This window comes from Triticum dicoccoides, chromosome 4B, assembly GCF_002162155.2.
Source record: "Triticum dicoccoides isolate Atlit2015 ecotype Zavitan chromosome 4B, WEW_v2.0, whole genome shotgun sequence".
Taxonomy (NCBI): domain Eukaryota; kingdom Viridiplantae; phylum Streptophyta; class Magnoliopsida; order Poales; family Poaceae; genus Triticum; species Triticum dicoccoides.
The window spans coordinates 683,472-699,880 of record NC_041387.1 but is presented as its reverse complement, the minus strand read 5'-3'; the positions used below and the strand labels follow the sequence as shown (position 1 = coordinate 699,880).

At 45.9% G+C, this 16,409-nt stretch overlaps 2 protein-coding genes across 5 annotated transcripts; one reads left to right on the top strand and one right to left on the bottom strand.

Moving 5' to 3' along the window:
- Window positions 1-5,307, top strand: LOC119294445. 4 transcript variants are annotated; one of them, XM_037572609.1, is made up of 9 exons: window positions 1-141; window positions 315-826; window positions 989-1,064; window positions 1,213-1,288; window positions 1,732-1,815; window positions 2,740-2,861; window positions 3,447-3,693; window positions 4,331-4,394; window positions 4,503-5,307. In XM_037572609.1, the coding sequence occupies exons 2-9, from the start codon at window positions 349-351 to the stop codon at window positions 5,042-5,044; spliced, it is 1,689 nt and encodes a 562-aa protein (XP_037428506.1). In that variant the 5' UTR covers window positions 1-141; window positions 315-348; the 3' UTR covers window positions 5,045-5,307. The 4 variants fall into 4 exon arrangements, with proteins under 4 accessions (XP_037428506.1, XP_037428508.1, XP_037428507.1 ...); XM_037572611.1 differs by having other exon boundaries at window positions 247-826; XM_037572610.1 differs by having other exon boundaries at window positions 1-146; window positions 247-826.
- Window positions 5,308-5,632: 325 nt separating this feature from the next.
- On the bottom strand, window positions 5,633-7,281 carry LOC119294444 (chitin elicitor receptor kinase 1-like). The gene has a single exon (XM_037572607.1). The coding sequence runs from the start codon at window positions 7,264-7,266 to the stop codon at window positions 6,052-6,054; it is 1,215 nt and encodes a 404-aa protein (XP_037428504.1). The 5' UTR covers window positions 7,267-7,281; the 3' UTR covers window positions 5,633-6,051.
- Window positions 7,282-16,409: the final 9,128 nt, after the last annotated feature.

Below are 16,409 nucleotides of genomic sequence, written 5' to 3'. Positions count from 1 at the left end.
CCGAGCGTAGATAGATAGAAGAGTTGGGGACGGAGACGGACAGCTCCCCGCCGCCGCCGCCTCCTCTCCTCTCCTCTTTCTCTCCTTATAGGTAGAGGAGGAAGAAGGAAGCCGACCGCCCGCAATCCACAGCTCCACCAGGTAAGGTATGGATACGGATCTCTCCAATTTATTTTAGTTGGTTGCTTGATTTCCGCTCCTAGTCAAAATTTCTTTCTTTCTTTCTTTCTTTCTTTGTGGCCACAGCCCGTGCATGATTCAAGGCATCAGCCTCAGCCGGTGTTGCTCTTGATTCATTCATTCTGAATCTGCAGCCCTCCCCTGCTCCAAGACAAGAGATTGAGACAGATGGAGGAGTTCATCAGCCTCGGCGCATCCGAGCCTGGCGCCTCGGAAGGCATCATAGATCTCGACCATGCCCTCCAAGTCGATGCCGTCGATTTGAATCTGAATCTCAATGCACAACCACAAGGCAAGCCTAGTACTAGTACTAGTTCCCTCCTCGACATCATCGACCTCGAGGAAGGGCAGGTCGCCTCCGAAGAAGCCAGTGTCCAACATGCGCAGGGGACAGCAGCAGATAACCCCCACCAGGCCAAGCCCCAACAAGAAGCCCTGGGTGCCAATGGAGGAGTGGGGCCGCCTCCTTCTGATGGGGTCATCGATCTCGAAGAAGGTCAGGTTGAGGACATGGACCTCTCCGACGACAATGCCCTAGTCGTTGTTACAAAGCAGCATGGTCGTGCTTCAGCTGCTCAAACACCCAAGGCCAACAATGATGGGCCTCCCCTTTCGACACCGGGCAGCGCCTTTATCGACCAAAGCCGTATCCTCCTCTCACATTCACATGATGACTAACCTATTTTGTTTCCATCTTCTTACCTTGAACTCTAGTATATTGACATGACTAAACAGTGCCAGGGTTACAGTTATTACCAATCAGATCGTTGCTACATGTTTTTGTTCCTTGATGATATTGCGTGTTCAGCCACAAGAGGAGTTAAAAGAGCCCGTGCTGAATCAACAGAGCCTTCTGTCCGTGTAGTCTACAACAACTTGACAAGGTACGTTAAACACGAGCTGTTTCTTGTTTTCTCTCTGAATGAATAATATCTAGGGCAGCGCATTGCACTTGTTAATCAATTTATCCTTCTGAAGCAGCTTAATAAACTCTAGCTCGAGTGCTTACTTTTATTTTTCTGAATATTCCAGGGAAAGCAAAAAGAAGCTCATGGAACTGATGCAACAATGGTCTGAGTGGCAAGCTAGAAAGCAGCACGCCTCGACGGTACTGTTCCTTGCAACCGTGGCTTTTGCTCTTATGCTAGTTTTGCATCAATCGACTTTACAATTTATTCCCATGTCAGCAGCTCTCTGGCTACGGTTTAAATGAGAGCTGTTTAGGTCGATAGGATATGGGCACCAGGGATTAAGAAGAAAATGGGCATGGCAGAATTAGTTTTCGTTCTTGTAATATATATCTTCCATGTTCCCTCGGTAGGGTACTTAGGTTCGTTTCCATGGTTTGGGGGTGCTATGATTATTGCTTCGCTGCCAAAATATAATTATTGCCTTGGCCAATAGAAGAAAATAGTGACTTGTGGAGGATAAATTTTAATAGGTCACTATAGACTAGAACAGGACTGATACATCTGTGTAACAGAAAAAGTGCTGAGCACCAGATTCCCATTTGTTGATAATTGCTGTTTATTTTGGTTGTGAAAATGGCAGGAAACTGTAGAACAAGTCTTGGACTGCGGTGAAGAGACTTATTATCCAGCATTACATGTTGGTTCAGAGCGATCCTGTGCTGTGGTATGTATAAGCTCGCCATTGTTATCCTTCGTAAGCTCAGTCTGAAGATTAAACCTCCAACTAAAGTATGGGTTTGCTGTTACAAAACTTTGGTTGGTCTGTTTTCGATTAAATTCATTCACTAAAGTGGACATCAAAGACATGCTGCCATGCTGGAGTTATACGAGTTTTTTTTTCTTCCGAAAATTGCAACTGTGCTACTTGCAATGTACCTGTCATGAGCATCAAGATATAGCATCACCTTCACATTTACCCAGCTAGCACATGAAGCAACTACTCATTTCCAGATGAGGATGGTGCTAACAATCCCAGAGACTGATAATTATTTCACTGAGGCTCCAGATTAGCTAGATAGCACACAGTTGATTAGTTGCTTCATTTGGTTGTTACTTTCAATATCCCCTTTAATACTACATTCGAGGAATTTCTCTTGCACCCCTGTAGTATAAGAGTGCATTCTCTAACAGCTCATTGAGGTTTGGTTGTTGTTCAGCCCTTACTGGTAGGAGATCCTGACTCTACTGTTTCAGAGATAAAAATGAACAACCAAATTTTTTCCTAGTTAATTGATTGGCAGATAATATTCATAGAGCATTTGGCGTTATGGTCGGCCTGGGCCCTGTGGCTGTCTGGCATGTCCAAGACAGCAACACATGCCTATTTAGGAAGACATAGCATTGTCTGAAAAAGAAAATTAAGGCATAGGATTGCCCTAAAAAAGGAAAATTAAGCAGTACTTGGATATGAGATATGACTAGTATCAGGATAGGATATAATCAGTAGATGTGGCAGCAGGATAGATGTATGTCTTAGTTCTTATTTATCTTTGGTCCGTGTTGCGTTTGAGTTGAGATCTGACTTGTGGATTTAGTTAGAATCTAATGATTCTACCTGTTGTTTTATTTTGTTTTTCTTATTGAGAAGTCATTCTGGGTGGATAGCCAAGCACGAGGAAATGCTGCTGTGGATGATGGTGCGGTGCCGCTGTATGATCGAGAATTCACATTGGGTTCAACTCCTATGGGTGATTCATCAAATGCTGAAGGGTATTTATGAATTCTGTCCATATACCGACCTTGCTCTTATTTTTATTCTCTGATCTTGCATTACCTGGTAGAATTAAAATGCCATTTGTGAGTGACCTTGCATTCGACATGACTGTCAAAGTTCCATCGCCTTTATTCCTAAATATTTTGGGCAAGCATCATAGCTGTATTTACATGCTGGAGTCTTAATACTAGTTTCTGCATGACACCAATATGTTGTAAATTAATGAGTATAAATATCAGCAATTTGATTTATTCATATATGTCATATCTTGATCATCAAATGTGATCTGTGAATAATCTTTGTCCTGATATCAATATATTCTTAGACTATGAATAGATGATTGAAGCTGGTATGCTTGTACTGAAGACATAGTAACTAGTAACTCCAAAGTTCAAAACAGTTCAATCTCTCTCTAGACATAGGGCTTCTGTTCGAATTTCTTTGTCTGATCATGGTCTCATAGTTACTTCCATTTCGCGTTTCTTGCCTTCTGATGATCTTTCTTATAGTTGATGGCTAATTATAGCATTAGTATACCTTTACGTGGATCTGCAACATGACATGTCTTGTTTCTCTGGCAGCAAGAAAGATAAGGATGATTCTCGCTGTTTCAACTGTGGTTCGTACAGTCATGCTCTGAAGGATTGCCCAAAGCCTCGTGACCATGTTGCAATTAGCAATGCCCGCAAGCAGCACAACTTGAAAAGGAACCTATCTAATGTTGGTAATCGTGGACAAAATCGGTACTACCAGAAGACGCCAGGCAAATTTGATGATCTGAAGGCAGGAGTCCTGGGATCTGAGACTAGAGAATGCTTGGGGCTCAGGGTACGCGTTCTCTTTTTCACTTGATTTTGTTTGGTCTTCTTGTTTGTTTTCCTTGTTTTCACGATTGGGATGTAGTATCTTTTTTTCATTGTTAGGATATACAATCTTTAGTTGAACTCTGAGATGGAAGGACCCATCTTTTAGCTTTCACCTGTTAGCTTAATTAAACAATCTGTAAATATGTGCATACATGAGCTGAAAGCAAATGGTTGATTATATGTACAGATTCTTGTTCTTCTGAATTTTAGTAGCATGGACAAACAAACAGAAACATGTGTCAGTCCAACCGTTTTGTTGTCTGATTATTGTCTAGGGTAAATGATTTTGTTGTCAGTACAGCATCCTTCTTTCGGTATGATCAACCATGACTAAATTCCGTACAAATTCTTGAAATGAAGTTTCAAATCCTTTTTGTAATCAGCCAATCGTCTTTGATGCCCTTACAACAAAATAGTTCGAACAATGTAGGGTTCAGTTTTTTGCTGAAACAATTTTGTTGCTAGAGCACTAGTCCTGTTTTTTTTTTTAATGGAAGATTCTCGTGTTGCCTAGGAACCAATAACAGCACTGCCACAATTAATTTATGTAAACTTGCACAAGTTTTTCTTTTCTCCTGAGAGTATCGCAATCCATGCAGGAAAATGACCCGCCGCCGTGGCTGCACAGGATGCGTGAATTGGGCTATCCTCCAGGTTACCTAGGTAAGCAGAGCACTTCAATATCCAACCCTCAATTGAAGAGAGCAAGTCTTCATAGTTTAGTCTTGACTCTTGTGTGTGGGCTAACTGAAAATGATTCTGGTTTGTTAGATGAGGTGGAAGATGAAGATAAGCCATCTGGCATCACCATATTTGGGGACGGGGAGGTGAAGGAAGAGCAGCAGCAGCAGGAGGAGGGAGAGCTGCTGGAGAAGGGTGAAGCATCCTCGCCTCGCAAGAGGATGACGGTGGGGTTCCCTGGAATAAACGCGCCCGTCCCAGAGAACGGCGACCCTTGGCTGTGGGGCAGCGCTCCTCCGCCCCCTCTTCAGTCCTCCTCGGGCCGTCACAACCAGCACTCGTCATCAGATTCGAGGGATAGAGCTCCTCCTGCTCCTCCAGGCGTTGAGCATTACTCGTCATCGAGGTATCACTCGTACGACTACGGACCGGCGATCCCTGGTGCGGGAAGAAGAAGCTCATCTGGCTATGACGATGGTGCCTGGACCCCGAGCCCTTCGTTTTCGAGCAGGCAGCACTCGGGCTCGGGTTTGGGCTCGAGGGAAAGGGAAAGGGACTGGGAGAGGGACAGGGAGAGGGAGAGGGAAAGGGACAGAGAGAGGGACAGGCACTACTACAGCAGCAGGAGGTGAATGGAATGCAAATTTACCAGCAGTTGAAGAAGCCTTTACCTATCTATCATGTCATTGTTGGTATAGTAGACATTTGGCTGTGGTTTATAACAAACAAACAAAAAAACAGCCTCTCAGAATGGATATTAGTTAGCACTTGCAATCTCACTGTTTAAGCCTCTCATGTGGATGTTATTTTGTCAAGGACAGTAGTAATGAGCAAAGAAAGATCAAACTAGTACTACAATGTGGGCCATTTTACCAATGTTATCACTGTTTGTTCATTTGGACGCCAAAGTTTAAAAAACAAATTACTTCCTCCGTCCCACAATATAAAGACTTTCTTTTTGCAATCTAACAAGCTTGCAAAAAATGTCTTGTATTATGGGACGGGGGGAGTAAAAGAGAAGAAGAAAAATGGATGATGGAGGAAGGAAGAATTATCCTCTTCCTCTTATCTGCTGAAAGCCTAAGTTGTTGAAATTACAAGAGAATTCGAAGGAGCTTTGTCTACGATTTGAATTCATTTGTTTTTTGAATTCAAAACTCAAATGCAACAAAATCTATTATCAAAGTTCTGTTGAATCTAAGTGACTAGCGCCCTGCGACCAACCCTTGAATAGATCTGAAGCACCCCACACCAATCTCCCACACGACGAAAAACCCTAACTTCACTGTCCCAAGATGAACAAACTTGAGGAGAATCAAAGCCCGGAAGACAAGTCGAATAAGCACCGCCATTCGCCGGAGCGTCGCACCCGCAAGGACTAAAAAGCCTAACCTGAACTACTAACAAGAGTGGAGGCACCGGATTCCCCTTCCCGCCACTAGCCGCTGTAGCAATGCCATGAGCCTCATTTGTTAAATTACAAGAGAATTTGAAGTAGGATATTCGTATCAAAATCGAATTTGAAAGCCTTTCAAATCCTCAGCTCAAAATGCAACAAGAATCTACTGTACGTATTTGACTTGAGAGACAGTGGATGGATGTGAAGGGAAGAAGAATAAAAAGAAAGGTCGGCTGCTATCTATCGCGGCGCGAGGGCGACGGAGGAAAGGTCGTCGGAGGGCGGCTGCAGGGTGCGCTCCCACGCCCGGGACTCCACGTACACCCGCGACACCTTGCCGGCCACCCACGCCATCTCCGGCCGTTCGCTATCCTCATCGGCGGCGCACCGCAGCCCCACCTCCACCAGCCTCTCCGCGGCCGCCACGGGGAACGAGTCGCCCAGCCGCCGGTCCACCCAGCTGCGCACCCGCCCGGTCCGGACCGCCTCCGCCGCCGTGTCCACCACCGACACGCGCGCGAACTCCTTGGTGGCGCGGTCGAACCGGTACCGGCTCTCCGCGCCCTCCCCGGACAGCAGCCCCAGCAGCAGCACCCCGAACGCGCGCACGTCCGACGCCTTTCCCTTGGAGGGTCGCTCCTGGTTGTCGGCGTCGCCGTCGTCGGGGGCGGCGAAGTGGCCCGCGCCGAAGTGGGTGAGCACGGCGCGCACGCCCTGGCCGCCGTGGGCGTCGGGGACGAGCAGGACCGCGGACGGCGAGATGCGGCCGTGCGCGGCGTCCGCGTGCGCGTGCGCGTACTCGATGCCCTGGGCCACGTCCACGGCCACCTGCACGCGGGACAGCCACGTGCGGAGGATCACGCTGGTGCTGCTGCCGCCGGCGCGGGAGGAGGATAGGTATGCGGCGAGGGTGCAGGCGCCGGTGGGGAGGGCGTAGGCGAGGTAGACGTGGGCACCGGCGGGGCAGGCGCCGAGGAGGCGCGCGAGGCTGGCGTGGTGGTAGCGCGCGACGCGGGCGAGCGCGGCGGAGGCGGCCGCGGGCGTTAGGAGGCCTCCAGGGAGCGGGTGGAGCTGGAAGAGCGCGGCGGGGCGGGAGCGGAGGGAGCAGCGCCAGAAGGTGATGTCGGAGGCGCCGCGCTTGGCGAGGAAGTTGTTGGTGGCGGCGGCGAGCTCGTGGAAGGTGTAGAGGACCGGCTGGTCCGGGAGCGAGGCGCGCGCCGCGGCGAGGCTGGAGCGGCTGGACCTGGAGGAGGTGGAGGAGGAGGATGCGGTGTTTGTTGTTGCTGTTGAGGTATGGGTGGTGTGGCGGGGTCCGGAGGAGGTGGAGGCCGTGGCCGCAGAGGAGGAGGCGGTGGCGGTGGCGGTGGTGGTGGAAGGGGATCGGCGGCGGCGGCGAGAGGAAGAAGGAACGGTGGTGGTGGTGGAGGGGAGAGCGTGTGAGCTGGACTTGCACATGGTCCGGTCCGTCCGTACGATGCATTCCAATGCAATAACTCTACTCCATCTCCATGTAGATAAGCAGCAACGGGTGAGTGTGAGTGTGACAGCACAGTGACAGTCTTGTCCATTCCACTCTACTTTCTCTACAGCAGAGAGAGCAGTGGCAACAACATGCCAAATTGCTTTTCCAAATTTAAAATTCCAGGAAATTCATATTTTTTTACATTTTAAAAAATTCTAAAAAGAAAATACAGATATACATCAAGGCATCATGCACAAAGGTGTAAATAAATTTTCAAGTCCATTCCACTCTACTCCTCTACAGCACACACTAGTGACGAGCAAATTGCTTCTGGAGACTGCAAAATTCAAAATTCATGAAAAATCATATTTTTTTAAATTACATTTTAAAATTTTCTAAAAGATGCATATATACATGGAGGCATAATGCACAAGCGTGTCAATTTTCAGAAAGAAAAAAAACCGCTGAAATAAGGCTGACCTGAATATGTAGGCCTCATTTGCTAATAAGACATCTCTCCAAGATCGCGGCGGCGTGTGGGAGAGCGATGAGGGTGAAACATGGGTTACCTAGGAATGCTAGTGTGTTCAACGGTGATGGCTTTACCTTTGGCAAGCTATTTTGGTGGTTCAAAAAATTAAACTAAAATATAGTGATGGAACCGTGCCGAGCTCGCACTTTTTTTTCGTTGGTGGCTGCTATGGTGGTTTCGAAGACAGATATATCATCATGATCAATGTACATCTCCCTGCTCTTAGATATCGCTCTTTGAAGTTTCGTAAGGGCTACTGATTTCTAAAGCTTGGTCTTTTGTGATGGTATCTCAGCTGAGGCAGCCAAAGTAACGCTGGTCGATAATTTTGAGCTTGGTCTTTTGTGATGGTATCTTAGCTGAGGCAGCCAAAGTAACGTTGGTCGATAATTTTGAGCCTGGTCTTAGGTTTCCCCAATTTGGAAGAAAAGAAAAGTTATATTGGTGTTCTACTTACTTTACCATTCTTGTATCATCAATGTTGCGTCCTTCATTTAGTTTGGCCCAATATTCATTGTGTAATAGTAGTGCCTTGTCACCAGATTTGGCATAACAGTTGATAACACCACATTCAATATTACACCTGATGCCGGTGGACATCCAAAGACTATCAGCATACGAGGAGTCCCACCTCGACCAACCAGGCCGGAAGACCCTCCTTAACAATAGGAACAGTGTGCTGCCCCATCCCCATCCGTCTAGAACCTCAACAAGGTGATAACTTATTGTCCTTTTGCTAGTTCAGCAGTTGCTTATTATATTACAAGTTGAACATGGCCGAGAGGACGAGACAGCTTTCGTCTGGACAAAGCTTGGGGGGAACCTTGATCAAAAAGGGAGGGTCGTGAAGCTGAGAAGTCTGTTTGATATTGGACCAAATCCTGGTTGGTTGCATTTCTTTCTGCCTTTCTTTCCTTACCCAACTAAACTAGAGGTTATTGAGGTTATTTATGACTGTGTGTTTTCTGCACGAAAATGCAAATTTTCTTGTTCAATATCTTAATGTGATATAAGTTAACTTAGGGCGTTGCGGCCTGCGGCAGTGTTTGGTTAAAATCTAGCGGATGATACACCAAGTTTCCTTTATACTAAACATTTTTAGTTATTCATAACCCTAAATAAAAATCATAAAATTGTTTCATTTATACAACTTATATCAAATAGGTTTATCTCTTGTTTGTTATTTTATTCAATAACACAAACTATATATAAGTGCTAAATTAAAAAAAATCAATTTGACAATGACTAAATCGTGTTCTAAAATATTTTACTGAACTAAAATTCTTATAAACATAGACAGGCATCAAGATATTAATTTCACATTAATTTAGGAATATTTTGCACTAAATCTTGTACTAAAATATTTCACATTCATTCAGGGATCCCCTATTTTGCACCATCCAAGTGTTTCATAATGTGTTTTTATATATGTTGTTTATGTCTTTTTAATAAGTATGTATAATATATGGGTCGAATGAATATAGTCATAAATATTTTAAAAAATAGAAATGTATACCTTGGTAATAACTAATAGAAAACTCTAGAGCGTGAGAGAAGAAAAGCGGCAAGCTGCCTACGAATGAATGAATGGATTCAATTCAATTCAAACGTGCCTTTGTGAGGTGTACAAAATTCAAACACAATCAACACTTGACTAAATCATCAACATACATTTTCTTTTGGGTCACTCATCTTCTTAGCAAGGAGGAGGGAATAATTTTTTATTAGATACGGTTTCTAAATCAATATATACACTCGTGCATGCTTATAGTAAGAATCCATGAGCTCTTCATGCATGCCGGATTGTTCTGCATGCCATCCTATAGCATATCACAAGAAATCCGGTACGTAAGACCTTAAGCAAAAGAAACGCTACAGTAAATGAAGGCAACATTGTAGAGGCCAAGTCAGTCTGACAAACCGGCCTTACAAATCGGGTTCATCACAAATTATAGAATGATGTAAAAAAACGGAAATGTTAACACCTATACGTGTGGGCGTTTGCATCTCGCCCACATGCATGGTTCCGCGTTCGTTCGTGAGCGCACGAATCTTGGCATGTTTCTAGTGCCACGTAGGACTGGTCTGGTGTGTGGGCATTCACCCGGTCACCCACACGGTCGTTTCACCACACGGGAGGGGTTGGTGTGTGGGCGTTCAGCGGTTCGCCCACACGCCACTTTGAACGCACGCACAGGGGCTAGTGTATGGGCATTTGCCATCCCGCCCACATGCCTGCCTTCTCTCCCACACCCAAGCTGCTGGTTGTCATGTGTTTTGCAGTGCACATGGCAACTGCCTCTAGTGTGCTTTATAAGCAGGTGACAACTCTCTTTTTACCCGAGTTGTCATGTGTTTTGCAGGGTACACGACAACTGCCCTAACGTGCACGTAAGCAGATGACAACTCTTCCTTTTTACATGGCAACTACCCTAGCATGCTTGTGAGCACATGACAACTCTCTCAACTGCCTAGTGTTAGTATGTGGCAACCTCTAAAGTTTTGAAATCATGGCAACTACATTAGACCATACCATACATGGCAACCGCAGTTGAGCAACCATGGCAACTGCAGTTGTCCGACATGGCAACCGTAGTTCAGCGACATGGCAACTGCAGTTAAACGAACATGGACGAGGGTCTGGACCATGGCAACTGCGGGCGCGCGGTGACTGTCACGCGTGGCGTGCGGGACCAGGAGGTACGAGGCCTGACATACGGGCGTGTGGGCGTTATCAACTTCGCCCACACGCACACGTGTGAGAGGGATCGGGAGGGAAAAAAGAGGTGTGTGGGCATTACTTGTTTTGCCCACATGTAGGTGTGTGGGCTGTTCCTCTTATACTCCACCAAAATGTGTGGGCGGACTCCCTAACGCCCACACATGTGGCACTTATCGGCGTCTGAAATGTTAACGCCCACACGTGTGGGCGTTAGGCATCTCAGCCACACGCATCCATCGCCGTCCAGCAGTATCTGCATGAATGTTGGCACGTTTAGTCTGATTTTGTTTGCCACGTAGGACAAGGCGCGTGTGTGGTGTGTGACATAGTTCGCCCACACACCGGTTGCCTCCCCGCGGTTGCCACTCGAGGGCGTGCAGTGGAACTGCTATGCGCCCGCACGCGACACCCGTTCGTTGTTGCTGCCAAACACGTCGCGCACTTCGCCCCCCCTCCATCACGGTTCCATTTACTCCTCCCCTCACTTACCCGCACAACCCACCCCGCAGTTCAGTCGATTTGAGGAGAAAGCGAGGGGAGAAGGCGACGGCAGAGGCGGAAGAGTCGAGGCATTCGCGGCCATCGGTGGGGCTCGCCGGACCGGAGCGTCTTCGTCGGAGTGCCTGAGGTTGAAGGTAATGCTCCCTTCCTCAATCGAAATCCTGCCAGCATTTTCTCCCCTCCCCTTCGTGGTCGAAGCTTCGCTCGAGATTCATCGAGATTCAGTCGGGCTCGCCATGTGCTGGCGTTCCCACCGGCGGCGGAGACTTGCGCTTGCCATTTTCGGTGGCATTGACCAGTTTCGTCGCCGCCGTGGGAGCGGTCACGCCGGTGTGGTTCGTTCTGTCCGGAGCCAAATGCTGGTTGTGCTTTGGAATTAGGTCGTCATTTTTCTGTCCGATAGTTGCTCGTCGCCTCGGAATGCTATTTTGCGATCAGTGTAGTGAGAATTTTGTTGATAAATTTCAAGTTATGATAGTTGCCATCGAACCCTAGATCTAGGTAGTTGTTTTAAAGCGCAGTATGAATGCGAACGTGGTAGTTTCAGTAACTATCTGCACCGTATGGCAAATAATTTCCTGATCGACTGTGATAGTTGCCACAAATACGTTTTCCATGTGGCAACTAATTTCATGCACATGCTATTGCTGTTGCCACGCTACAGGCATGATAAAATGTAGTAGATATGTAGACATGGCAGTTTCAGCAACTGTGTGCAGTGGATGGCAACTAACTCCCACATCAGCTGTGGCAGTTGCCACATATATGCTTTTTCATGTGGCAAGTTTTTTTCTGTGAAAACAGTATGTCTGTTGCCATGTTGTAGGCAAGATAATATGGCAAATTAATTGCACTACAGACCCAAATTGTGTGTGTTTGCCACAATGACATACGACAACTAACAAAATAATATGTCATGGTAAGGTGTAGTAAATTTGTAGTCATGGCAGTTTCAGCAACTGTGTGCACTTGATGGCAACTAACTTCCACATCAGTTGTGGCAGTTGCCACATATATGCTTTTTCATGTGGCAAGTATTTTCTGTGAACACTGCATGGCTGTTGCCATGTTGTAGGCAGGACAATGTGGCAAATTAACTATATTACAGACCCAAGATGTGTGTGTTTTGCCACGCTGACATGCGGCAACTGGCAAAATAATATGGCATGGTGAAGTGTAGTAAATAGGTCGTCATGGCAGTTTCACCAACCAACTATGTGCACTGGTTGGCAACTAACTTCCACATCAACTGTGTCAGTTGCCACATATATATTTTCCATGTGGCAAGTATTTCAGTGAACATAGTATGGTTGTTGCCATGTTGTAGGCATGATATTTTTGTGACAAATTAACTGTACCACAGACCCAAATTTGTGTTTTGACATGCTGACTTGTGATATCTGAACACATTTGGCTGTGCTAAGTGCTAACCAATTTTTTAGTATGAGGTCAGTGTGTGCATTGCAATCACAGGTTGTTCAGCAGATGTTTTCAACGCTTTTTTTGAATTTGTGTTCCTTTTTTAACATGTCAATTTGAATCTAGCATATTCTGTCTTTCAACACATGGCAACTTGTTTTTTTCATGAGGACAGGGTGTGAGTTGCCACATTTTATGGTTTGTGCAGTGGATGAGTTGTGCCTTTCTATTGTAGTATCTTGTGCTAACATGGCAACTTCAACATTTTTGTTTAAAGTTCAGTATGATCTGTACATTTTTCAGATGAAGTCAATGTGTTTAATTGCCACATTTATGTCTTCGACAATCATAAGGGTGCATGTGTGCTTATATGATATTTTTTGCCTTTACTACTTGCCATTTTCAATTGAGCCCATGGCAAGCAAATTTTTGTTATGTGGCAACTGCTTACTACATACACTTCATTCCCACCCCTGACAATTTGGTTTGTTCTTACCTCAGCAGAATGGCTCGCGGCGATCATCAAAACGAGGATGATGATTTTGTGGATGTACCTCAGCAGAATCGGGCAACTAGACGTCGAAAAGACGGCGATGAGGTAACTGTCCACCCCTCCCCCCACCCCTCCATATGTTTTTGGATACCACATTGAGTTAGCAATCGTCCGTTAGGAACTAAATTTTTCATGATGAGTGAAAACATGGCAACAAATGATCATTTGTCTGTTTTTGTAGAAGAAGAAACGTACTCGCAATAGGGCTTCGCAGGAACGCCTGACTTCATTGACTGAGGGATTTACCGACGATCAGAAGGGAGTTGCCATTGAGATGGGTATGCAGGTTCTGATGAATGTTCGGTGCAAGAATCTTGTGAACCCTGTATGCGACTAGCTTGGTGAGATTTACGACCTCGCCTCAAGAGAATTTGTGATTCCGGGATGTGGAAGACTGCCGTTGGATGAGGAATCTGTGTTCTGCACACTGGGGGTGCCCCGTGGAGAGATCAAAGTCCCGTATGAGGTCAATAATAAGATCGAAGGGACGTTGTTCCCCGTTTGTTTCCTGGGTGGGAATCTATGCCGAATACGACTTTCCTAACAGATTCGCTGCAGGCCATGACAACCCATGGTGAGGTTTTTAAGATGAAGCTACTCATGTACCTCATCTCAGCTGTTTTTGCGCCGACCACTTCTCTTTGCCCAAGCAACAAATGCTTCCCCATCCTGGTGAATGATCTATCTCTTCTCCATCATTTTCTTTCAATCTTTTTTTGGCTCCGATGTCATGTGTAAGCTAGTCACTGCCAGTTGTTGATGTTTTTTCATTTGATTTTCTGATGCGGCAACTTCTTGTCCTGAAATTTGTGCCGTGCAGGCAAAACTGAAAGATGTGAAGAAGATGAATTGGTGTAAGTTCATTGCGGACTTCCTGCACGATGCATTCTCGAACAAGATGTACCAGAAGGGTTGTCGACTATATTTAATGGTATTTTTTTACCAGTGCTTTTTTGTGAACATTCTTTAACATCGTTATTTATTCATGGCAACCATGATGGTGTCATTGTGGCAACTAACATCATAACAAGATGGCAGCTGCCATCATACCATGATGGCAACTAATACAGACATATGGCAACTTCTTCTTTTCTTTTTCATGCCATCCAACTTTATGATTGAAAGAACATACATTAGCTTGTTTTTCCAAGATACCATGACGGCAACTGATATTTTTTCCTATTTAAATTCTTGTACATCAGCTTATGTACGTCGGCTGTCTTGATCTGTCCACCGTGGACTTCACTGGGATAGGAGGCCCGCCGCCTGCACATAAGTTTGATGTTTCTGCGTGGACTTACGATGCTGTCAAGGCGGTGCTTGCTGCAGACATGATAACTGATATGAAATATGGTAAACTGCAGGTTAGTTCTGGTTTCTTTATTTTCACGGTATTCTTTTCAATTTTATTGTTGTACAACATATGAAAAAAAATGCTCACATGGCAACTGTCCTTGACTAACAAGAGATGACTACCTTGTTAGCCATGGCTGCCTGCACAGCCAAGACCAAGCATGAACTGTTAGTTTGTGTTCATTATTCTCTTCCTCACATCCTAGCTGTTTTTTGGTTATTTACAGCTAATGGCCAAGCATGCTATAGACTATAGCGTGTTTGGTGGGCCTCAAAACTTTGGAAAGTGGATGGACGTGCACTCAGCTCCGTCTTGTCCTACTGAGGTAATCAATGATATATATCTATGGTTTACTTTGGGTTTATTTTGATCTTGTGCGCGTGACTCCAACATGGTTGCTTACTGCTGCTTCTTGTTTTGTGCACAGGCGAGGGCACCTGTCGAGCATCTAATTGGGCAGTTTGCATCCGGAATGACCGGCTTGCTCGGGAAGTTGGTTGAAGGTTGGACGTCCCTCAATGGCTCTGACAGAGACGCAGTCGCGAGGCAGTTCACAACTTTTGTTGTAGAATGGGCACATCGGCTAACTGGTTGCCGTGGTCGGTACGACTATAACAGTTCCCAGGAGCTCTCTGACACACAAGATGAACTAGATGGAGACAAGGATGATGAGGACGACATGGAGAACGTGCAGTGCGACACTGACGATGATGAACATGTTGAAATTCATGAAGGTGGCAAGAAGGGCATGGCTGCAACAGATGCCCCCTCACCGGAGAAAGTCAAAGAACATACAACTGCGAGAGGAAAGGGGGTGTCGCCATCCAAGAGGGTGAGGGTCCCAGAGGATGTTGGGCAGGGATCTCCTGGCAAGGGGTCTAGGACCGATCATGTAGCTGCTAGGAGGAGGTTCGACTTATATCTTTCAGTGTTTTGTTTTGCCTGTCTTGTTCAACAGACTGACCCCTTTTTTGAATTTGCTTTTGGTAAGCATGGCAATGATTTTCGTGTCTGACCCTTGGCATCTTTTGTTGCCACTTTTCTTATATATAAAGTGAGGCGTCAGTTGGTGGACGAGCAGTTATGAAGAAACAAGCACCAACGCCAACCCGTGCTTCTGCTCGACTGAAAAAGGGTGCCCCCATTGCTGGTGACACCCATTGCACCAGGTCATCTCCTCGGATGACGACGTCCAACACCGAGGATCCTGTCGTGTTGCCAGACTTGAGGAAGCCAGTCAAGAAGTAGGTTATCCCTGTTCTTTTTCATTGCCACAGTTCTATGTTTTCGCTTTTCAATGCAGCTGTTCAGCTTGCCACATGGGTTAATGCCATCATTCCCATATGGCAAATGTTGGTTTTCTAATCATATCTCTCTTTTTTCAACTGCATGGCAACTCCTGCTTGTTTTTGCATGGCAACTGCTATCTAGGCCAAATGGCAGCTCTTAATGCACCTACATGGCAAGTACCATCTTTCCATTGGCTTGTGTGGTCATCAATATCTAGTTTTGAAACTACAGCCCTGGCACATCAAACATTTTTTCCTTTTTTTAAAGATGGCTGCCATGGCAACCCCTACTTGTTCTGCATGGCAAATGCTACCTTTGCCGTATGGCAACTCTTATTCCACCTACATGGCAACTACCCAGCTTCTTCATTGGCTTGTGTGCTCACCCATAACTAGCTTTTTAAATGACAACCCTGGCACTTCACACATTTCATTCATTTTTTTGAGATGGTTTCAACTACAAATTTTTTTTGTTCATTTTCTTAATACTTTCCATGTGCCTTTTCTTCGCAGGGTAAAGAAGACTACTACATGTGCGACCACTCATATCATCAGGGACCCACTCGAATGCCTTCAATCAAAGCTGTCGACAGGTGGCACCTCACATGTTCATGAGGCACCAGTCGATAAAACTGCTGCTGGACCGTCAACTGTTCCCACTAGCTCTGACGCAAGCGGACGACCATCTCCGCCGGTTGCAGATGTACAGGCTACAACAACAGGCATCCGTACATCTGGGAGTGACGAGTCGGTATCAACCAGGACT

Coding starts and splice junctions, on each gene's coding strand:
- LOC119294445 (XM_037572609.1), top strand. CDS start 349: ATGGAGGAGTTCATCAGCCTCGGCGCATCCGAGCCTGGCGCCTCGGAA. Junction 2,862..3,446: donor GATTCATCAAATGCTGAAGG/GTATTTATGAAT, acceptor TTTCTCTGGCAG/CAAGAAAGATAAGGATGATT. Junction 4,395..4,502: donor CTATCCTCCAGGTTACCTAG/GTAAGCAGAGCA, acceptor CTGGTTTGTTAG/ATGAGGTGGAAGATGAAGAT.
- LOC119294444 (XM_037572607.1), bottom strand. CDS start 7,266: ATGTGCAAGTCCAGCTCACACGCTCTCCCCTCCACCACCACCACCGTT.